The sequence below is a fragment of the Mus caroli genome, chromosome 19, assembly GCF_900094665.2.
Source record: "Mus caroli chromosome 19, CAROLI_EIJ_v1.1, whole genome shotgun sequence".
NCBI classification, from domain to species: domain Eukaryota; kingdom Metazoa; phylum Chordata; class Mammalia; order Rodentia; family Muridae; genus Mus; species Mus caroli.
In genome coordinates this window covers 3,654,912-3,675,779 of record NC_034588.1, presented here as the reverse complement: position 1 = coordinate 3,675,779, position 20,868 = coordinate 3,654,912, and the positions used below count along the sequence as shown (strand labels likewise).

At 54.0% G+C, this 20,868-nt stretch overlaps 5 protein-coding genes across 11 annotated transcripts in view; 4 read left to right on the top strand and 1 right to left on the bottom strand.

The window, feature by feature from the left end:
- Fermt3 (fermitin family member 3) overlaps positions 1-7,222 on the top strand; it is a 19,030-nt gene extending 11,808 nt beyond the window's left edge. For both annotated transcript variants that reach the window (XM_021152475.1, XM_021152474.2), the window contains exons 7-15: positions 2,079-2,186; positions 2,354-2,488; positions 2,577-2,626; positions 2,711-2,835; positions 2,984-3,090; positions 3,209-3,448; positions 3,784-3,908; positions 6,426-6,567; positions 6,686-7,222. In XM_021152475.1, the coding sequence (XP_021008134.1) occupies positions 2,079-2,186; positions 2,354-2,488; positions 2,577-2,626; positions 2,711-2,835; positions 2,984-3,090; positions 3,209-3,448; positions 3,784-3,908; positions 6,426-6,567; positions 6,686-6,865 (1,212 nt within the window). In that variant the 3' untranslated portion in view covers positions 6,866-7,222. The remainder of the gene's footprint in view (positions 1-2,078; positions 2,187-2,353; positions 2,489-2,576; positions 2,627-2,710; positions 2,836-2,983; positions 3,091-3,208; positions 3,449-3,783; positions 3,909-6,425; positions 6,568-6,685) is intronic.
- Trpt1 (tRNA phosphotransferase 1) lies at positions 7,154-10,003 on the bottom strand. The gene is made up of 7 exons (XM_021152481.1): positions 9,650-10,003; positions 9,397-9,478; positions 8,095-8,264; positions 7,831-8,005; positions 7,632-7,688; positions 7,432-7,542; positions 7,154-7,308 (listed from the first exon to the last, which is right to left on the bottom strand). Exons 1-7 carry the CDS (start codon positions 9,707-9,709, stop codon positions 7,214-7,216), a joined length of 750 nt encoding a protein of 249 aa, XP_021008140.1. The 5' UTR covers positions 9,710-10,003; the 3' UTR covers positions 7,154-7,213.
- A 36-nt stretch (positions 10,004-10,039) lies between these two features.
- Nudt22 (nudix hydrolase 22) lies at positions 10,040-12,903 on the top strand. The gene is made up of 6 exons (XM_021152476.2): positions 10,040-10,127; positions 10,390-10,883; positions 11,357-11,455; positions 12,165-12,262; positions 12,394-12,487; positions 12,719-12,903. Exons 2-6 carry the CDS (start codon positions 10,407-10,409, stop codon positions 12,875-12,877), a joined length of 927 nt encoding a protein of 308 aa, XP_021008135.1. The 5' UTR covers positions 10,040-10,127; positions 10,390-10,406; the 3' UTR covers positions 12,878-12,903.
- A 388-nt stretch (positions 12,904-13,291) lies between these two features.
- Dnajc4 (DnaJ heat shock protein family (Hsp40) member C4) lies at positions 13,292-17,978 on the top strand. 5 transcript variants are annotated; one of them, XM_021152479.2, is made up of 7 exons: positions 13,292-13,371; positions 13,648-13,761; positions 14,951-15,044; positions 15,871-16,055; positions 16,152-16,313; positions 17,614-17,700; positions 17,781-17,978. In XM_021152479.2, the coding sequence occupies exons 1-7, from the start codon at positions 13,313-13,315 to the stop codon at positions 17,890-17,892; spliced, it is 813 nt and encodes a 270-aa protein (XP_021008138.2). In that variant the 5' UTR covers positions 13,292-13,312; the 3' UTR covers positions 17,893-17,978. The 5 variants fall into 5 exon arrangements, with proteins under 5 accessions (XP_021008138.2, XP_021008137.2, XP_021008136.2 ...); XM_021152478.2 differs by having other exon boundaries at positions 16,149-16,313; XM_021152477.2 differs by having other exon boundaries at positions 14,930-15,044.
- A 219-nt stretch (positions 17,979-18,197) lies between these two features.
- Positions 18,198-20,868, top strand: part of Vegfb (vascular endothelial growth factor B) — a 5,442-nt gene continuing 2,771 nt past the window's right edge. Inside the window, exons 1-6 of one of the 2 annotated variants that reach the window (XM_021151738.2) lie at positions 18,198-18,543; positions 19,079-19,121; positions 19,409-19,605; positions 19,804-19,877; positions 20,103-20,138; positions 20,347-20,585. In XM_021151738.2, the coding sequence (XP_021007397.2) occupies positions 18,484-18,543; positions 19,079-19,121; positions 19,409-19,605; positions 19,804-19,877; positions 20,103-20,138; positions 20,347-20,563 (627 nt within the window). In that variant the 5' untranslated portion in view covers positions 18,198-18,483 and the 3' untranslated portion in view covers positions 20,564-20,585. The remainder of the gene's footprint in view (positions 18,544-19,078; positions 19,122-19,408; positions 19,606-19,803; positions 19,878-20,102; positions 20,139-20,346; positions 20,586-20,868) is intronic. The other variant, XM_021151739.2, reaches the window with a different exon arrangement.

Genomic DNA, 20,868 nt, shown 5'->3' with positions numbered 1-20,868 from the left:
CTCGGGAGGCAGAGGCAGGCGGATTTCTGAGTTCGAGGCCAGCCTGGTCTACAGAGTGAGTTCCAGGACAGCCAGAGCTACACAGAGAAACCCTGTCTCAAAAAAACAAAACAAAAAATAAGCGCAGCAGCAGCAGCATTAACAACAACAGCAACATGGTCTCCTGTATTCCAGGTTGTTCTAGGATTCACTATGTCACTCAGGCTGGTTTGGAACTTGTGATAATTCTCCTGCCTCCCCCTTCCAAATTATGGGATTACAGGGATAAGTCACCATACCCGACTAGTTCCAATCCTTTCCCACTAGAATTATCCGTGTGTGGTTGGTTGAGTCAGGGTTTGAAGCCCACAGATGTGAGGCTGAATGTACAGCTCGGGATACTGTGTTCAGAGGAGAAAAGATGGAACTCAGCACACAGGCTCAGCTGAAGTAGGACCTCTTCCATTAATAGCAAAAGCCGGTTGTGGTGGCCCCAGGCTCAGCAGCACTTGGCAGTTGGTTCCTTTTCCAGTGCAGCCACCACGCTGTCCCATAGTGTCCATCACTGTGTAATTTGCATGCCACAACCTGGAACTCAGAAATCTGCCTGTCTCTGCCTCCCAAGTGCTAAGTCTAAAGGCATGTGCCACCACGCCTGGCTGGTTTTGGTCATTATTGTGCACGGTGCACAACCACCATCCAGTTTTAAACCATTTCTGCTGTTGCAGAGAATTCTCTAGCGTCCATTTCTAGTTTTCTGCCCTTGACACCCAGCCGGAGAACCAGCAGGTCTGACTTCTCCTGTGACCTTGATTCACACTTCCCAGTGACTGATGGAGTCCGGCTCTCTTTTAGCTATCAGCCACTTGGATAGCCGCTCAGTTTCATTTCTGCTGATACTCTTGGCAGTGTCTGTGCTGACTTCCTTACTAATTTGTGGCTATGTTCTATGCACTTTGCATTATTTGTCAGAGAGAGCGCGCTCCTGAATCTACCTCTCCACGCCATGTGTTGCCTTAAATCCCCTTGCATTTTGACAAGGTTTCTCTGAGTAACTGTCCTGGAACCTCACTCATTAGACCAGGCTGGACTCAAACTCACAGAGCTCTGCCTGCCTCTGGCTCCCAAGCACTGGTATTAAGCACATGCGCCACCACACCCCACTTGCCTTTTAATTCTCTTATGGTTTGAGAAACCATTGTGTTCTGCCATGGTGTTTGTGTGTGTGTGACGGTCTTAGGTAGCCCAGGCTGACCTCAGTTGCAGGTATTGATCCTCCTGCTTTCCCTTCCAAAGAATTGGATCACACTAGGCTCAGTTTCATGCAACACTGGGAATTGAATCAAGGTCTTTGTGCATTCAAAGATGCCTCCCTTCTCTTTGCCTTTCTCTCTCTCTGTTGTTAGCCATTCTTTTTCTTTCATTAATTAATTTATTTATTCATTTACTTTACATACTGATTGCAACCCCCCTCTTTTTGTTCCCCCCTTTTTCATTCGGGTCCCCCAAGAACTAGACAGGGAAGGTGGGGCTGTCATCTGTTGCCTGCTTGTGGATCCTATTCCCCTGGGATGTCTTGTCCTGCCTCAGTGGGAGAGGATTTGCCTAGACCTGCAGTGACTTGATATGGCACAGTTGGGAGCTACCTTGGGGAGGGGGTTCCCCCTTTTTATTGCCTGTTTGATGCCCTTGCTCTCAGGCCTACTCCTTGATTGCTCTCAGTCCTTTCACTTCTTCTTCCCTTTGGTGGCCCATTGTCATCCTGCAGGATTCTGCCCTGCAGGTCAGTTCCTAGAGGAAATGCTGCAGTGCTTTCCCTGTGGCCTGTGTGAGCTTCCCCAGGGGAAGCTGTCTTCTTTCTACTCTGGGAGCACTTCATTCAGTGGTAGTCTCCCTCCTCCCTTGCCTGTCCTCACAGGAGGCTGGCCTGTAGCTTCTGGCACAGTAAAGCAGAAGTTCATAGAGAGCTGCACTGCCTGCCTAGGCTGTGGGCAGGTCAGCAGGGTGGAGATGGGATCTGCTGCCCATGTGGCTGAGCATGGCCATCCAGGACAGGAGCCATCTGAGTAGCTGAGCCTCCCCTTCCTCTGCTGCTCCAGACAGACCCCGTGCGGCTGACGCAGCTGTATGAGCAGGCCCGCTGGGACTTACTGACAGAGGAGATTGACTGCACTGAAGAAGAGATGATGGTGTTTGCTGCCCTGCAGGTGCCTGGGGCCGGGGGCTGATGGGGGTACAGGGTCAAAGGCCTCCCAGAAGTAGGTCCATTTCCAAAGAAGTCCTCCTGACTTCTCTCCTCCCCCAGGGTACTTCATAGGTGCTCTGTGGGAAAGATGGGCCTCAGACTCAGCTCTGACTAACTATGTGTTCCTAGTACCACATCAACAAACTGACCCTGAGCGGGGATGTGGGTGAGCTGGCCTCTGGGGACCTGGGACTGGATGACCTGGATGCAGCCCTGAACAACCTGGAGGTGAAGCTGAAGGGGTCAGCACCCTCAGACATGCTGGTGAGGAAGGCCTTGGGCCTGGGACTAGGGTTGGGGTCAGGGCCAGGAAGGGGATCCAAGACTTCCTCTGATGTTTCTCCTCCCCCAGGATAGTCTCACTACCATCCCAGAACTCAAGGACCATCTCCGAATCTTCCGGTTAAGTGTAGGGTCTGCCTGGAGGGAGTGGAGGGGGTGGGGAGGCAGGGAGGCCATGGTTCACAAGCTTCTGGCTCTCCCCAGGCCCCGGAAGCTGACCCTGAAGGGCTACCGCCAGTACTGGGTGGTATTCAAGGACACCACACTGTCCTACTATAAGAGCCAAGATGAAGCACCGGGGGACCCTACCCAGCAGCTCAACCTTAAGGGTAAGGGAATCTGGGTAGCAACTGCTCTCAGCCTGCTTCCTCCTTAGGGTCCTGGCTGGGTACTATCTGCCCCGAGGAGGTTGTAGGTCACGGTGAGGCTGGCTTTCAGGCAGGCGCTTCTTAGAGAGCCACCTCCTTTTTCTTGCAGGCTGTGAGGTGGTCCCTGATGTCAATGTCTCTGGTCAGAAGTTCTGCATCAAACTCCTTGTACCCTCACCAGAGGGCATGAGTGAGATCTACCTGAGGTGCCAGGATGTGAGCACGCTGGACCAAGGGGGGAGCAGGAGTGAGGGGGCAGGGAGTAGGACTGAAATTGCACTCAGGGTAAAAGTAAATACTGCCAGCGCTTACCACCTCTCTGTCCTTGCTCCAGGAACAGCAGTACGCACAGTGGATGGCTGCCTGCCGACTGGCCTCCAAGGGCCGCACCATGGCGGACAGCAGCTATGCCAGCGAGGTGCAGGCCATTCTGGCCTTCCTCAGCCTGCAGCGGGCAGGTGGTAGCAATGGCGGCTCAGGGAACAAACCCCAAGGTCCTGAAGCCTCTGCTGAGGGCCTTAACCCCTATGGCCTCGTGGCTCCTCGGTTCCAGCGAAAGTTCAAGGCCAAGCAGGTGCCTGAGGGAGTGGGGATGGGAACCACATTTTCCTCTCCACCCTTGACCCCTGGACCACCCTTGACCAGCAGCACACTCTTCCTTAGGGAATCCTTGTAGCCACTCCTTCCTAATCCTGCCATGTCCTAGACTCCTCTCTGGAAGGGTTCCAGGGCCATTGTAGGACCCGATTCAGTCACATCTGCACTTTGGAGGCACCACAATGGTCGCTTTCTCTTGTTTCAGGACCAGTGTACTGTGCCTTCAGTCAGCAGGGCAGACAGGTGGGGGGAATCTCAGGGACTTTGGATAAGGGGAAGCCCTGTCAATTCCTTACTAGTATGGCTCTACAGCTCACCCCAAGGATCCTGGAAGCTCACCAGAACGTAGCCCAACTCTCACTGACCGAGGCCCAGCTGCGATTTATCCAGGCCTGGCAATCCTTGCCCGACTTTGGCATCTCCTATGTGATGGTCAGGTAGGACTCCAATCCAGCCAAGCACTCTCTGCTCTCACTTACTGCCAGATGCTGTGTGCTTATATACCAAGTGGGCCCCAGGCACACAACCCAGTGTCTCCCTCCCCTGTTCTGTGGGTATCTCTCCCTGGGGCTTCTCTGTATTCTCCAGTGTGCACTGTCATAGATAGAACCCGTGCCAGGCAAGCAGGAGACCCAGAGCTTGTCCCAGCTCTGTTCTGGATCCTTCCCTCTCTGGGCCCTGGCCAGCTGTCCTACAGAATGGCTCCCATGGGAAGGTGTTCTAGGGAGGCCCTGTCTGCAGAGCGATGGGTGACCTGCTTGATGACGGCATATACATCTGCAATCATCACTTGGAGACACCAGCTATTTGCTTAATGTTGCCAAATGCTATTCTGATGCCCCATACCTTGGGTGCACTTGTGTATTTGAGGGTAACCTCAGGTGTTCCTCAGGGGCTGCCAACTTGTTTGTTTGTTTGTTTTACATTTTTTTTTTTTGACACAGGGTTTCTCTGTGTAGCCCTGGCTGTCCTGGAACTCACTTTGTAGACCAGGCTGACCTTGAACTCAGAAATCTGCCTGCCTCTGCCTCCCGAGTGATGGGATTAAAGGCGTGTGCCACCACTGCCCGGCTACATCTTTTAGAAAGGATTTATTTATTTATTTTATATGAGTACACTGTAGCTGTCTTCAGACACACCAGATGAGGGCATCAGATCCCATTACAGATGGTTGTGAGCTACCATGTGGTTGCTGGGAATTGAACTCAGGACCTCTGGAAGAAGACCAGTCAGTGCTCTTAATAGCTGAGTCATCTCTCCAGCCCTCTTTTGTACATTTTAAAAGATTTAGTTCTGCCAGCGCATGCCTTAAATCTCAGCCCTTGGGAGGCAGAGGCAGGTGGATTGCTGAGTATGAGGCCAGCCTGGTCTACAGAGTGAGTTCCAGGTCAGCTGTGACTACACAGAGAAATTGTTTTAGAAACAAAAACAAAGATTTAGTTTTTAGTGTATGAATGTTTTGTCTGACTACATATGTATGTCTGTTCTGCATATGGTGCCCACAGAGGCCAGAAGAGGCACCAGATCCCCTGGTACTGGAATTATGAGGCACCATGTGGGTGCCAGGAACTAAACCTGGGTCTTCTTCAAGTGTTCTTTTTTTTTGGGTGGGGGAGGGGTGTTTGAGACAGGGTTTCTCTGTGTAGCCCTGGCTATCCTGGAACTCACTCTGTAGACCAGGCTGGCCGAGAACTCATCCACCTGCCTCTGCCTCCCAAGTACTGGGATTAAAGGCGTGTGCCACCACTGCCCGGCTTCTGCAAGAGTTCTTAAGAGCTGAGCCATCTCTCTAGCTCCTTTATTTTACATAGTCCATGTATTTGTGTGTGCACACGTGGAGGCCAGAGAACAACTTACAGGAACCTGCTTCTCTCCTTCTGCCATGTGGGTCCTGGGGATTCAGGTCAACAGGCTTGAAGGTGGCTGAGTCTTCTTGCTGGTCCTCTTTCTTTCTTTCTTTCTTTCTTTCTTTCTTTCTTTCTTTCTTTCTTTCTTTCTCTCTCTCTCTCTCTCTGTCTCTCTTTCTTTCTTCATATTTATTTGTGTATGAGTGTATGCATGTGTGTATGTCTGTGCACCGCATGGTCCATGGCACCCTTGGAGTCCAGAAGGCATTGGAGCTCCCCTGGAACGGGAGTTACAGGTGATTGTGAGCAGCCAGTGGGTGCTGAGAACTGAACCTGGGGCCTCTGCGAGAACAGCCATCTCTCCAGCACTCCCCCACTCCTTTTTTTCTTAATGTTATTTTAAATGTGTGTGTGTACCCACGTACATGCTGTAGCCCTTAGGTCAGTCTTTATCTCTTGTTTGAGATAAGAGTTCTTACTGACCGCCTGATGAACACCAGGCTAGCTGGCCCAGGACTCTCCATTTTGCTCTAGGCACACTATAGATGCATTAGCTTTGCAAGGGTTCTGTATCTTCACACATGTGTGGCAAGAGCTTTATCCACTGAGCAAGCCTTTCTACCCTGTGTTTGAGACAAGGTCTCACATTGGCCTGGAATTCACACAGAGGGTGGGCGGGCCGGCCAACAAGTCCCAGGGATCACAAGCACTTGTGGATCTTTGTGTGTGCAAGGCAGGTGCTCTGTTGACTTAGGCATTGTCCCGGCCCTTCCTGTTCCTGAGACAGAGCTTCTTTTACCACGTATGGAAATCTGATGTGAACTCCTGCCTCAGCCCCTTCGCTGGGATAGACCTACAGTACCATACCTGGTTAGCATAAGCCCAGGGACAATCCCATTTTTTTTTCAAAGTAGGAGCTTGAGGCTAAGAGACGCTGAATGGCTGGCTGCCTGGGTTGAGCAGCTGCAGAGCTGCAGCCCTGGGGCAGGCAGGTGAAGTTGTGTTCCAACCTTGAGGTTCCTGCAGCAATAAACACATGGGGTGTGTTCTGGGGCCATATACAGTGTAGTGTAGCTCTCACTCACGATCTCTCTCCCTGGGATCTAGGTTCAAGGGCAGCAGGAAAGATGAGATCCTAGGCATTGCCAACAACAGACTCATCCGCATTGATCTGGCCGTGGGTGATGTGGTCAAGACCTGGCGCTTCAGCAACATGCGGCAATGGAACGTCAACTGGGACATACGGCAGGTAGACCCCAAGGGAGGGCAGGGACAGGGACAGGTAGCCAGCTCAGACCCAACCAGGGCAGGGCAGAGGCTGCTGCTTGTTGCCCCAGCCCACTGGACCTGTGACAACCCACCTGCAGGTGGCCATTGAGTTCGATGAACACATCAATGTGGCCTTCAGCTGTGTGTCTGCTAGCTGCCGCATCGTGCACGAGTACATCGGGGGCTACATCTTCCTGTCCACCCGAGAGCGGGCCCGAGGGGAAGAGCTGGATGAGGATCTGTTCCTGCAGCTTACGGGAGGCCACGAGGCCTTCTGAGGGCAGCCCCTGCTGCACTCACCACCTCCAGGGACTCCCAAGGCCACACCCACCTAAACACACTGCTCCATCACTCCCGGGATGTACACTGCTGGCACCCTCACTTGTCACCAGGCAGGCCAGGGCCCTCGCTGGGGTAGGTGCTACCACCAGCCAGCCTAGGGATGATGGGCCCTGAGCCACACAGAGCCCCTCCTCTCGCCCTGTTGGCAGAAGCTCACACCCCTGACCTATATGTAGTCCCTAAGCACACGACGAATGCCAGACACGGATGAGGGACAAGAAATCCTGGTTTGAAGCTGGACTTTCTTTCTGTGTCTGTTTCAGGTTTTTTAATAAATAAATATTTTATTGTTGGATCTTTCTTCTTCCTCCTCTGGAGCTGAGCTTGGGGCCACTCTGAGTCTCTGTCTCTTTATCACCAGCCAAGGAGAGAGGCTTTCCTGAGGTAGAGACAAAAGTAGCTAAGAGAAAGGAGCCTTTGCCTAAGGTAGGGAGCTTCCGAAGAGCTTGCAGGCAGACGGGCACAGGCCTCAGGCCAGGGTAGGTGGTGGTATGTTTCTCACGGGTAGGTCGCAGCTGCAGGGCCTCCTTGAAGTACTTGGGAAGCAGGAAGCCTTCAGCATTCCCTGGAGTCAGAATCACGCCATTGGCGGAGCAGAAAAAAGGGATTCCATCTGCTCAGTGGAGATAGAAATGTGACCATGTGACGGTGCCCTTCCATGACAGACCTGGGAGAGCCAGCCCCTGCAGGGCCCACACCTACCCGTGAGGGCTAGGGGTCCATCGATGAAAACCGCCACCTCACAATTTGGACGAATGCCTGCAGGGACAACTAGAATGGGGCCCTCTGGTGGGGTGGGGAGATACTGCCCCATGTAAGGCTATGTGGTAGCCACTCATAAAAGAAGCTGTGACCCTTGGTGGGGACCTGGGAGGGGAGAATAGGTGATGGTGACACTGACCGCTGATGACACCAGGGTCCCCAGGCAATCCTGAGGCCAAGTGGATGTGTGTCCTTCCTTGGCGTGACAAGCCCTTTAGTAGAATAGATGGCCAGTGCTTCCAGAATGTACCATGGACTAGTGTCAAGGGCAGGGCTTGTGGTGTCTCCAGGGGCGTCAGTTCCAACTCAGGGACCTGCGGGTAAGTGTGGGAACGGGCAGCAGTGAGACCCCTTTCATGAACTGGAGCCCCACCTCACTCCTCACCCACCCCTCGGCACCCACTTGTAGGGAGTGGCCCTGATTGGCCCTGATGAGGAGCCCAGTGCTCGGCTCGCCTGGCTGCAGGGTAAACCGCTGCTTTTCGTTGGTATTGACCACGAGCTGCACATCTTCAATGGAGAAGCTGTGGAACTGGGGCAGCTGCAGGAGGGCTTGCAGGGGCACAAAGCCATCTGCAGGTAGCCAGGTGGGGGTACGCTCAGGAGACAGAGCTATAGTTACCAGGGAGCCCAAGCAGCTGGAACAGGGCTAGGCCTGGGAGATCACAGGTGCTTTCTTTCTGTGACTTTCAGAAAGGCTTTCTTTTTGGGGTCTCAAGATGTTGTTTTTCTACCCCACCACTAGACAGGGTTTCTCTGTGTAGTCCTGGCTGTCCTGGAACTCAATCTGTAGACCAGGCTGCCCTGAAACTCAGAGATTGGGCTGCCTCATGACTGTTGGGATTAAAGGTGTGAGCCACCCCCACCCCCACCCCCAGCCCTTGTTTTGTTTTTTTTCCTGTGCTGGGGATGGAAGCCAGGGCTTTGCAGCAGCCAGGAGAGAGCTCTGCTAAGGAGATGCATTTCTGTCCCGGGCCTCACTTTATTTAACATGGGAAGGTACCCGCTTCATGGTGGGCATATTGGTAGACGCCTATAAGCTTAGCACTTGAGAGGGGCAGGCAAAAGAATCAAGAGTTCAAGATGAGGCTAGCTTAGGCTACATGACATTTTGTCCCCAAAATGAAAAAATGGGGCTTCCTAGATGGTGCCACAATTAAAAGCACTGGCTGTTGTTCCTAAGGGCCCGGGGCCGGATCCCAGCACTCACAGGGCAGCTCCCAACCACCTGTAATTCCCATTCCACTGGATGCAATACTCTCTTCTGGTCTCTACGAGAGCCAAGTATGCACGTGGGGCAGGCAAAACACTCATGCACATAAAACAAAACAAAACACAAACAAAAACAAACAAACAAACAAACCACTACAAAAAGAAACCAGAAGAGTGTGTCAGCTTCAGGGAGAGTAAGATAGCAAGCACTAAGTATCCGCCCACAGCGGCCATTCAATAAACATCGGTTGTTCAGAATGCCCCTCTGTCCATCCTTGGGAAGTGTTGATTGGGCCAGTTGGTCGAAAGAGACATCATGAAGTCCAGCCTAGACAGGGGCTCCTCTTCCAGAGGACATGAAAGAGGTTCTGGGCCTTGTACATTTTATTCCCTGTACATTTGGAGGGTGTGTCTATTCTGCATTCCTCTTGGAGAAGTTCCAGATGTTCTCTGGGCTCCCACCATTCCTCCCAGCTCCAGCATGGTTACTTACCAGCTCGCATGGGAAGTCCCAGCTTCAAGGCCCCATGGCGAAGGGCATAGGACAGAGCCTTAGACAGCTGCACATTTCGGTCCTGAAAGAGTCCAGTGATGGTCTGAGTCTCAGTAGCCAGCCCTGGACGTCCTACTGCTAAGGCAGGCCAGAACAGCTCCCATGGTGCTGCAGTCTACCCCACCAAGAAGCTAAGGCTCAGAGGGTCTCTCCCACGTCCTAGCGTTGTGGGTAAGGCTGGAAAGGTGCGCACCTGCTCCCGGGGTCTATGAGTCCTTCTACCTTCCTTCCTCCTTCCTCCAGGGGCGTTCATGATCAAGACCTGTAGGGAGCAGGGAGTGTGGGTTCTCTGCCCAGAAAGTTACAAAAGCTCAGGATAAGAACCACACTGCTCATCCCACCCTAGTTCACGCAAGGGAACTTGAGGCCCAGCGGGCGAGACTTGCTCAAGGTCACACTGGCAGCTTCGAGGCCCGAGGGATCCGGACCAGACCCCGGGCCCTGAAATCAGATCGCAGCACGGCTGCCCCGGGCACGTAGGATCTGAAGGGCTCCACTGAGGAGAGCGGGATCCGGACCCGAACACGGACTGGCCAATGGGAAGCCACGAAAGAAAGGGGCGGGTACTTCCGCTTGGGGAAAGGGGTGGACTTCGGGGGCCGGGCCAGCCGCTAGATTCCGAGATCAAGCTTCCAGATCCTGGGAGTAGATCAAGCGTGTCCAGGTTGGAGGTACGACTCCTGGGTTGGGGGGGGGTGTCTTGAGAGTTTTGGGGACCTAGTGCTGCTGGGTGGTAGGGTTGCCAGAGGCTTTAGGGGTTTGGGACAGCAGGATTCCAGGGCGCTTGCTGAACTCAGTACTCTTGCTTGAATGATGCTCGCAATAAGTAGTCAGGGATCTGCAAAAGGGCTGGGGAGCACTCAGGTGTTCTGTGGAAGAGAGGGTCAGCTCGTTTCCTAGAGTGACAGGATGGCCATCTGTGTCCTCTGCCAGAGCTGCCCTGTCAGACTATGGACCCCGAGGTGTCCCTGCTGCTTCTGTGCCCTCTTGGGGGACTTTCCCAGGAGCAGGTAGCAGTGGAACTGAGCCCGGCTCATGACCGTCGTCCATTGCCTGGAGGAGACAAGGCCATCACTGCCATCTGGGAGACTCGGCAACAGGCCCAACCTTGGATCTTTGATGCTCCCAAGTTCCGCCTTCACTCAGCCACACTGGTGTCCAGCTCGCCTGAGCCACAGCTGCTCCTGCACCTGGGTCTAACTTCCTACCGGGACTTCCTGGGCACCAACTGGTCCAGCTCAGCCTCCTGGCTGCGACAGCAGGGCGCTGCAGATTGGGGTGACAAGCAAGCCTATCTGGCAGACCCACTGGGGGTGGGTGCCGCACTGGTCACAGCTGACGACTTCCTTGTCTTCCTGCGCCGCTCTCAGCAGGTAGCGGAAGCACCCGGACTGGTGGATGTACCTGGTGGGCACCCTGAACCTCAGGTAAGATGACTGGCTAGGTCCAAAGGCTCAAAACCCAACACTCCTGGTCTTGGTTTCCTCTTCTCATAAAGGGAAAACCGGCTTGGTATTTCTGAGCAGGCACCCATGTTGCATGCTCTGCTGTCCAGGAGAATGTGGGGCCCAGCTGAGCACAGCCCATGACTCTCTACCACTACTGGGAGGAGACAAGGTGCTCACTGCCATCCGGGAGCCCCAGTCATAAGTCTAAGCTGGAACACACCTATGGAAGCTAGGGAACATGGGAGGAGAGACTGAAGGGCAGATGCCTCTTATCCGATCCATGTAATCCTTCCTAGCTGGGCTTCCGATTGCTCTCCTTGGAATGGGTGGGCCTGGGTTAGGGATTGCCACGACTCTCACACTGAGTCTGCCCTAGGCCTCCATGGCCAGCAAGAGAAAAGCAGCGGTGTGGGAAGTGGCGTAGATGAAATCTGAGCCTCAACTTTTCACAGGCCCTGTGCTCTGGTGGCATCCCCCGGCACAAGGACCTCCCCGGGGAGCTGGTGGTACGAGAACTCTTCTCCAGTGTCCTACAGGAGATCTGTGATGAGGTGAGCCACCAGGACCCCAGACAGCATAGAGGGTATGGGTAAGAGGGTAGAATTGGCTAGAAATCCACAGTGCTGGGACAGAGTGGGTCTGCATGACCCCCTCGGGCGTTGAGGAAGAGTGTGGAGTTGAAGCTGGGTCCGTGATTAAAGCTGGGCCTGTGATTCTTTGATGCTCGGGTTCTACCCACCCACCCACCCCCAGTGGAAACAATGAAAACTGTCGAGTCTGTGTTTGCTGAAAAGTAATGAGAGTGTGTTACTGAGCCAGCCTCACTTGGGTACAAGGACTTCCCTGGATATCTGTTCCATTTCTCATCTGTAAAATGAACATGCCCAGAACCTGTATTCTGTATTATGGGGCACTTGACCGACAAGACAACCATGCGAGGGTCACAGCCATTGAGGATTGGAGATACACTCGCTTTGGTATTTGACCCCCTACCCCAAGGAGCCACCACCCACAGCTTGAGACAAAACACCCGGGGTTTGTTCCATGTGAACTACCGTGATGTATACCTGTAATCCCAGCACTCAGGAGGTAGAGGCAGAAGGGTCAGAAATTCAGAGTTATCTTTGCTAAATATTAAGTTTAAGGATAGCCTAGGCTACACAAGACCCTGTCTCGACAAAAACAAACAGAAACACCAAACCAAACCAACCAACCAGGCTACTGAGAAGTCAGCCTGACAGGTAGGACTCCCCACCACAGGTGAACCTGCCACTGAACACCTTGAGCCAGCCACTGTTGTTGGGAATCGCTTGCAATGAGACCAGCGCGGGCAGAGCCAGTGCAGAGTTCTATGTCCAGTGAGTGGGTTCCCGGGTACAGGATCCTGGGTGAGATGGGCAGGGAAGGAGTGGGTTTAAGGCAACTGGCGTTTTGCAGGGGTCCTATAAGGTGCGGATATCCACCAAGCCACCTTCATGTTTTTGTCTAGGTGCAGCCTGACTTCAGAGGAGGTCAGGAGTTATTACCTGGGTGGAGGACCTGAGGCCCACGAGTCTACAGGAATCATCTTTGTGGAGAGACAGGTGTGGAGTTGAGACCTTCTAGGTGTCTGGTTATGGGGGTAGGGATATATAGGTGAGGTAGAGGACTCCGGGTCTCCCAGAGTTTTCTGAGGCACAGAGCTTGGCTCCTTCCTAAAGGAAAAGCCCCGGGGACAGGGACAGTCTAGGAGTTCTAAAGTATGGCAACTCCGGGCACAGGGAGTCACTGGACGAAGGAAGGCCTGATGTCTGGGTCCCATTGATTTCCCACAGAGGGTACAGAGACTGCAGGAGACGGAGATGTGGGCACAACTCTGCCCCTCGGCCAAAGGCGCCATCCTCCTCTACAATCGCCATCCACCTCTACAGTCAGGTGCTGGGAAGTCCCACCTGAGTCACCCTAGCGCCCCAGCCCTATCACTGCAGCTTTGAAGACAATAAAGGACTTTATTCTTGTATTCCGTTAGCTTCTGCTGCTTTCCTAGGAGTCCGGGGTCCTCTGAGAGAACCCGGGATGGATGAGAGGGGCTGAGCACGGTGGCAGAAAGGGAACAAAACAAAAAGCCCCAAGGTGCGACCTCTGTGTTCCTCTTGGCTGGGGAATGCGGGTCTCGGCGGGGTGACGACACTTCTGCGGAACCGTACCTCGCAGCTAAAAGGGAGAGGGTGGCGCACAAGACCTTCCTGGAGGTCAAGCTCTGCCCCCACCCCCGCCTCTTCGGTTTGACACTCGTACCTTTCAGCCGTCCCAATGCTTCCGCTTCGCGGGCCCCGGCGTCCTAGGCCAATGAGTATGTGGGGGCGGGTCCTTTGATGCACACTATTCTCATCTCGCCCAATAAGCGTGGCCTGAGCGTCTACCCCCCAATGAGGGATCAGGGGCGGGGCCTTCATAGGCGCAGGAAATGGCGGCGACCAAGGAGCCTGTGAGTGGGGCAGGGGCGGGGCTTGGCTGTGTCTCCTCCTTCGCACGCCCCCAAACGCTTTGGGTGAGAAGGGGTGTCCCAAGTGCCAAGCGGGTGGTCCAGACTTGGAGGGTGATGCTGGAAGGCCTAGAGCACCCCTTGTCTGGTTCTTAGTAAAGAGGCCTTCCTCGAATTTACCTTTGTGGGAAACTGAGGCAGGTTCCTTCCTTCTGCCACGATCCCCGAAGTCCGGCCCAATTGAGACCCAATGGACTTTTGGGGGCCTCCCTTTCCCAGCTGCCTGCCCGTCGTCGTCATGCCGTCCCTGTTGCTCCAGCAGCCCCTGCGCCTATGCCGGCTGTGGCCGCGTAGCATTTCCATCCGACTTCTCACAGCCGCCACAGGGCAGCGGTGAGTTGAGCCCCAGAATTTGTCCATGTTCAGTGGTTTTTCTCCTAAGAGTCCACCTTGCGTGGCCAACTTGAGATAGTTGTCTCTGCATTATGTGACAAGTCCCAGACAACATTCTCCTTTAATGCTAGGCACTTAGTATAGCTAAGAACTGAGCTCCAAGATTAAGTAAGTTAAGTGACAGTTCGGGAATCTGAGCTCTGGTCTGCTCTTTCCATAGCTCTGGCATGTTGTCAGGCTTCGCTGTGCATACGCTGGGAAAGAGGAGGTTGAGTACAAAGATTTAGATTTCTCAGTTCCTGGGCTTGAATCTGGATGCTGGTCCTCCAGCATTCAATGAAGTGGGGGCATGGGAATCTGCCTTTTCCTTTGAGATGGAGTTTTCTATGTGACCCAGGTAAGCCTCCATAGTCAATCTCCGGCATGTCTATAGAGTTCAGGCACAGCCTCCATGTACTTGCCACTCTCACAGAGGATCCAGTTTTTTTTTTTTTTTTTTTCCTTCTGAGACAGGGTTTCTCTGTATAGTCCTGGCTGTCCTGGAACTCACTCTGTAGAACAGGCTGGCCTCCTTGAACTCAGAAATCCACCTGCCTCTGCCTCCCGAGTGCTGGGATTAAAGGCGTGTGTCACCACGCCCGGCTAGGATCCAGTTTTGATTCCCAGCATTCACATGGTAAATTATGGAGACCCTCTTCTGACCCGTTGGAGACACCAGACATGCATGTGGTGGACATACATACAGACAAACACTCATAAACACAAAATAATATAATTTTAAACAATCTTTGAAGAAGCTTTTTAGCCAGGATGGTGGTACCCATGCCTCCGGTCCCAGAATTGGGAAGGCAAAGGCAAGCACTGAGAGTTTAAGGCTGGTCTGGTCTACCCAGGGAGCTCCAGGTCTGACAGGTAATAAGACCCTATTTTGTAAAGAAAGAGAGAAAGAAGAGGAAGAAAGCAACAACGGTCTTCTGGGTTTGTCGTTTAGGAGAGGACAACACTTTGAAAAAGAGAAACCCTGACTATTCTTGAAATACTCAAAGGGCAGTCTGGGGCCAGATGTGTCTTGGGACTAACTCAGTTCCTGGTAGCTGAACTGAAGGTGTGGTTGAGGAGGGGTGGCAGACTGGGCGATGGTGCCCTCTGGCCTCCTGAGCCTCTGCAGGTTTGGGCTTTTTCTCCACAGGTCTGTCCCTACTAATTACTATGAATTGTTGGGAGTGCATCCGGGTGCCAGTGCTGAAGAGATTAAACGTGCTTTCTTCACCAAGTCAAAAGAGGTATTGGTGCCCCCAAGTGAGGGAGGGAGAGGAAACCTGAGCTTGATACAGGGCACTCTAACTTCCTGGGGTAGGTCTGTGTCTCCAGCTGGTAGCACCTTCCTCCCACCTGCATGGATGGGAGGTGTTCATTATTCTCTATGACCTAAAGGGCTAGAGGTCTTTCTCATTTATTTATTTTATGCATGTGATATTACTATCACTGTCTTCAGACACACCAGAAGAGGACACCGGATCCCAATATAGATGGTTGTGAGCCACCATGTGGTTGCTAGGAATTGAACTCAAAACCTATGGAAGAGCAGTCAGTGCTCTTAACTGCTGAGCCATCTCTCCAGCCCTGGGGTGGGAGTGGGGGTGTCTTTCTGGTTATGTTGGATTTTTTTTGTTGTTGTTTGGGGTTTTTTTTTTGGGGGGGGGGTTGAGACAGGGTTTCTCTGTATAGCCCTGGCTATCCTGGAACTCACTTTGTAGACCAGGCTGGCCTCAAACTCAGAAATCCGCCTGCCTCTGCCTCCTGATTAAAGGTGTGTGCCACCACACCCGGCTGTTTTTGTTTTTGAGACAAGATCTCACACTATAACCCAGACTGGTCTCAAACTTTCAGTGGTCCTCCTGTCTCCACCTCTCTAGAATGGGAGTTACAACTGTGGTTGGTGTTCTTGACTGAGAGGGGTTAGGAGGCTGTACTTTCTGACTCTGGCCTTTGGGAGGGAGTGGTCAGTATCCAGGTAAGGTCTGTGGGAGTGATGTCAGTCTTTACAGGTAGACATCATCAGGAGAGGTCCTAGGAAAATGAGATAAGGGGTCTCCTGCCTCACCCTAGCTACACCCTGATCGAGACCCTGGGAACCCAGCCCTGCATAGCCGCTTTGTGGAGCTGAATGAGGCATATCGAGTGCTCAGTCGTGAGGAAAGTCGTCGTAACTATGACCACCAGCTGCATTCAGCCAGTCCTCCAAAGTCTTCAGGGAGCACAGCCGAACCTAAGTATACGCAACAGACACACAGGTATAGTACAGCAGTCCTGACCCTGCTGCCCTTACCCTCAAGGCTTTCTGAGAGAGAGCCCTGGCTTTCCATTGTCCTTCTTTTGCTCTTCAGCAGCTCCTGGGAACCCCCCAATGCTCAATACTGGGCCCAGTTCCACAGTGTGAGGCCGCAGGGGCCGGAGTCACGGAAGCAGCAGCGTAAACACAACCAGCGGGTCCTGGGGTACTGCCTCCTGCTCATGGTGGCAGGCATGGGCCTGCACTATGTCGCCTTCAGGTGCCTGCCTCCCCATGCTTCCTGGGATACTGGGTAGAGGGTGGGTCAAGCGTGCTGAGGCCAGCCAGCCACTGTAGCCTATGACCTGCATACTTTGTCTCTCTCAAGCTAAGAACTTTGTGAAATCAAGAATTGGAGCCCTGCCTTTCTGAGTAAAGGCAGATCTGCACACAGGGCTAGAGTCATTTTCTGTTTCTCATAGCTTGGATGTTAATCTTTGATGCTGCTTGTTGGTGAGCTGGAGCCACCTGAAGCCATACTCAAAAAAAACCACACACGGTCAAAACCCAGGGGTTCTCTCCTAGCACCGCGTTTTTTCCTTTTTGTTTTGTTTTGATTTGTTTTGTTTTGTTTCTCTGAGACAGGGTTTCTTTGTGTAGAACTGGCTGGCCTGGAACTCCCTGTGTAGACCAGGCTGGCCTCGAACTCAGAAATCCACCTGCCTCTGCCTCCCGAGTGCTGGGATTAAAGGCGTGCACTATCACCGCCAAGCAATTTTTTTTTTTTTGTGCAAATTTTTTAAGTTCAGGGTCATCCTTGGTTACATATGGAGTTTGAGGCTAGCCTAGGCTACAGTAAACTGTGTCTCAATATAGAAAGAAAGAGGGCCGGGCAGTGGTGGTGCACGCCTTTAATCCCAGCACTTGGGGGGCAGAGGCAGGCGGATTTCTGAGTTCGAGGCTAGCCTGGTCTACAAAGTGAGTTCTAGGACAGCCAGGGCTGTACAGAGAAAACCTGTCTCAAAAAACCATAAAAGGGCTGGTGAGATGGCTCAGTGGGTAAGAGCACCCGACTGCTCTTCCGAAGGTCCGGAGTTCAAATCCCAGCAACCACATGGTGGCTCACAACCATCCGTAACGAGACCTGGCGCCCTCTTCTGGAGTGTCTGAAGACAGCTACAGTGTACTTACATATAATAAATAAATAAATCTTTAAAAAAAAAACCATAAAAAAAAAAAGAGCTAGCGAGCGAGGAAGGAAGGAAGGACAAGTGCCTGCGGCACAGAAACCCAAAGGATGGAGCCCACTGTCCGTAGTGTCTAGCAATGGAGATTACCTAAATATGCCCCCTTTCTAGTCTTCTGGGAGAGGCAACCTGATTTCAGAGCTGTTTCACCAACCTTCTTCACAGGACAGCCAGTGACTTAGGGTGCCACCTAGCTCTGGGACTTGGGCCACTTGGTGTCTGTTATAGAGAGAGATGTAAAGTTGCGTGAGAGATGCTAGAACCTGGTCAAGGACCAGGGCTTGAGGGACCCCAGAGTTCGGAGACTCGGAGTTAACTGCAATTCCTTCGCAGGAAGCTGGAGCAGGTGCATCGTAGCTTCATGGACGAAAAGGATCGGATCATTACAGCCATCTACAATGACACTCGGGCCAGGGCCAGGTCTGTCACTGCTCTGACTTTGCTTCCTGCTTCAGCACCACCCTCCAGGATGTCTGTCCTGATCCTGTTTTTCTTTCCAGGGCCAACAGAGCCAGGATTCAGCAGGAGCGCCAGCAGAGGCAGCAGCCTCGGACAGAACCCTCCCTGCCTCCAGAAAGCTCCAGGATCATGCCCCAGGACACAAGCCCCTGAGAGGCTTAACTAAATGGGACCTTCATTGGTCCTCTCCTTGCTGCCTGTCCAGAACTACACGTGCAATAAACTCATTTTCAGACGCCTGTCCGATTCGGTCCTTCAGGTCACGCATCTCCTCACCCCTCCCCTCGTGAGGCAGCGACCCCCGGAGCTCGGCCTCCAGGGCGGTGTGTCCCCTTTCCCCTGCAGCGGCGGGAGGGGGCGTTTGGAGGGGACCAGCTCCGCCCCCGCCCCGCCTCCGCCCGCGGCCCGGTGGGGAGCGCGTGTTTAGGTCACATGAGCCTCTTGCCCGCCAGCCCCGGCCAGGCCCCCTGCCACCCCCCGCCGTCCCCGCTGCCCGCCGTCCCGGCCACCACCGCCGCCACTACAGGCCGCCTGCCTGTCTTGTTCCTCAGGCCGCCGCTGCGGCGCTGCGTTGCGCTGCCTGCGCCCAGGGCTCGGGAGGGGGCCGCGGAGGAGCCGCCCCCCGCGCCCGGCCCCGGGTCCCCGCGCCCGGGCCCGCGCCATGGGGCTCTGGCTGCCGCCGCCCCCCGCGCCGCCCGGCTAGGGCCATGCGGGCGCTCCCGGCGCTCGCCCCCCGCGGGCACCATGAGCCCCCTGCTCCGTCGCCTGCTGCTAGTTGCGCTGCTGCAGCTGGCTCGCACCCAGGTACGTGCGTCCGCGACATCCCGCTCGCTAGCTCGCCCGCCCGCCCGCGGTGCCCTCTCAAGGTTGGCGGAAGTGGGGAGGCGCCTGCTACCTCTGCCGAGGGGATCCTCAGTTCAAACCGGGAATATCCCTGAAGAGGTGCCCCTTGGCGAAGGCCCGCTAGTCCTAGCCCATGCCCCTGGGGCCACTCCCCCACCTCACCCCATCCCCTGGGCGGTTGTAGGGCGGAGCTGCCTCGGTGCCCTCCGAACCTCGTTTGTCTCCCACTATCCCGGCTCCTGACCTAAAACAAGCCCAGCTCTAAGGCTTGGGCTTTAGTACCATTCCCAGAGTATGCCTGGTGGGTCCTGGGCCAGGGAAAGTACCTGATGTCTGAGTGTACAAGAAAAATTAGAACCAAGGTCTTGGGAACAGAACAAACCTGGAAAGGTGTCAGAAAGGCGCAGAAGCCTGACTCAAGGACGGAGCCCTTACATAGCCACAGGGCCAGCCCTTTTAGAGTGCATCTTGGGCCCAGGTATCTTCTTTCCCACAGGCCCCTGTGTCCCAGTTTGATGGCCCCAGCCACCAGAAGAAAGGTAATAATAGTTAACAATAACTTGCCACCAGCCAGTACTGAGAGGGGTTAGCACTTGCTCTGATTTCATATCCCTTATCTTGTGAGATCCCAACTCCTTTGGGCGATGCCATTCCACAGAGGAAGAAACTGAGGCAGAGGGCTTAATCATTTCTTGAGAAACAAGGCAGAGAAAGACAGGTTTAAAAGATGGTTGGGGTGGTGGTGACAAGGTATCAGAGAGGCTACATGCTCAAAGGAGCTGCAGGAGACCTGATAAGAACTTAATCCATTTGGGTCTGCCCACAGTGGTGCCATGGATAGACGTTTATGCACGTGCCACATGCCAGCCCCGGGAGGTGGTGGTGCCTCTGAGCATGGAACTCATGGGCAATGTGGTCAAACAATTAGTGCCCAGCTGCGTGACTGTGCAGCGCTGTGGTGGCTGCTGCCCTGACGATGGCCTGGAATGTGTGCCCATTGGGCAACACCAAGTCCGAATGCAGGTACCAGGGCCTATGGGTCAGGCGTTCTGATGGGACGGTGATGTCCTGTGGGCTGGGCCAACCCAGGGAGGGGCGTGCTGGAGGTGGGAAGTTCTGGTCATTCTTTCTCTAGCCTATCTAGTTTCCCCTTCCTCTTCTGTCTTTCTCTGGCCCCGCCCCCCAGCACTCACTGTCTCTTCCTCATTCTCCTGAGCACAGATCCTCATGATCCAGTACCCGAGCAGTCAGCTGGGGGAGATGTCCCTGGAAGAACACAGCCAATGTGAATGCAGGTGCCAGCCAGGTCCAGGTCCCGAGTTCACAAAGTGTAGCATGGGGTGGGGGTACCAGGCATGGGTTTGTACCTTACTTAGCAGGGACCAGGTGACTGAGAGTAGAGCCAGAAGTAGTAGACATGGATCCTGGGGCAAGAGAGCAGGAGGCTTGGGCTTCTTTAATCTCTCTCTCTCTCTCTCTCTCTCTTTCTCTCTCTCTCTCTCTCTCTCTCTCTCTCTCAGACCAAAAAAAAAGGAGAGTGCTGTGAAGCCAGACAGGTGAGTTTTTGGGATTCTTGGTGCTGGTCTAGGAGAGAGAGCTCATGGGTGGGTTAGGGGGTGCACAAGTGAGCCAGGAGGCTGCAGCCCCTCTGCCTTCTTCTCTCACCCGACTCTTCCCTTTTATACTCCCCAAATCCACACACTCTGCCCTAACCCTAGCTCCTGGGAAGACTTCCCACCCCAGACGTGTCGCTTCTCCTCCTAGGGTTGCCATACCCCACCACCGTCCCCAGCCCCGCTCTGTTCCGGGCTGGGACTCTACCCCGGGAGCATCCTCCCCAGCTGACATCATCCATCCCACTCCAGCCCCAGGATCCTCTGCCCGCCTTGCACCCAGCGCCGTCAACGCCCTGACCCCAGGACCTGCCGCTGCCGCTGCAGACGCCGCCGCCGTTTCCTCCATTGCCAAGGGCGGGGCTTAGAGCTCAACCCAGACACCTGTAGGTAAGGAGTCTGTGGGGTGGTGCTTGTGTGAGAAGGCGGCAAGGTTATGTCCTGGAGCAGGTCCAGATGAGCCTGCCAGTGGTGGAAAGACCAGGGATGGAGAAGCCAGCTGAATGTGTTAAGTCATTTACTGTGCATCTGCTGGTAACCAGATCATCAAAAACTCAGCTCAAGACTAGATGTGCGGGGCTGGTGAGATGGCTCAGTGGGTAAGAGCACCCGACTGCTCTTCCGAAGGTCCAGAGTTCAAATCCCAGCAACCACATGGTGGCTCACAACCATC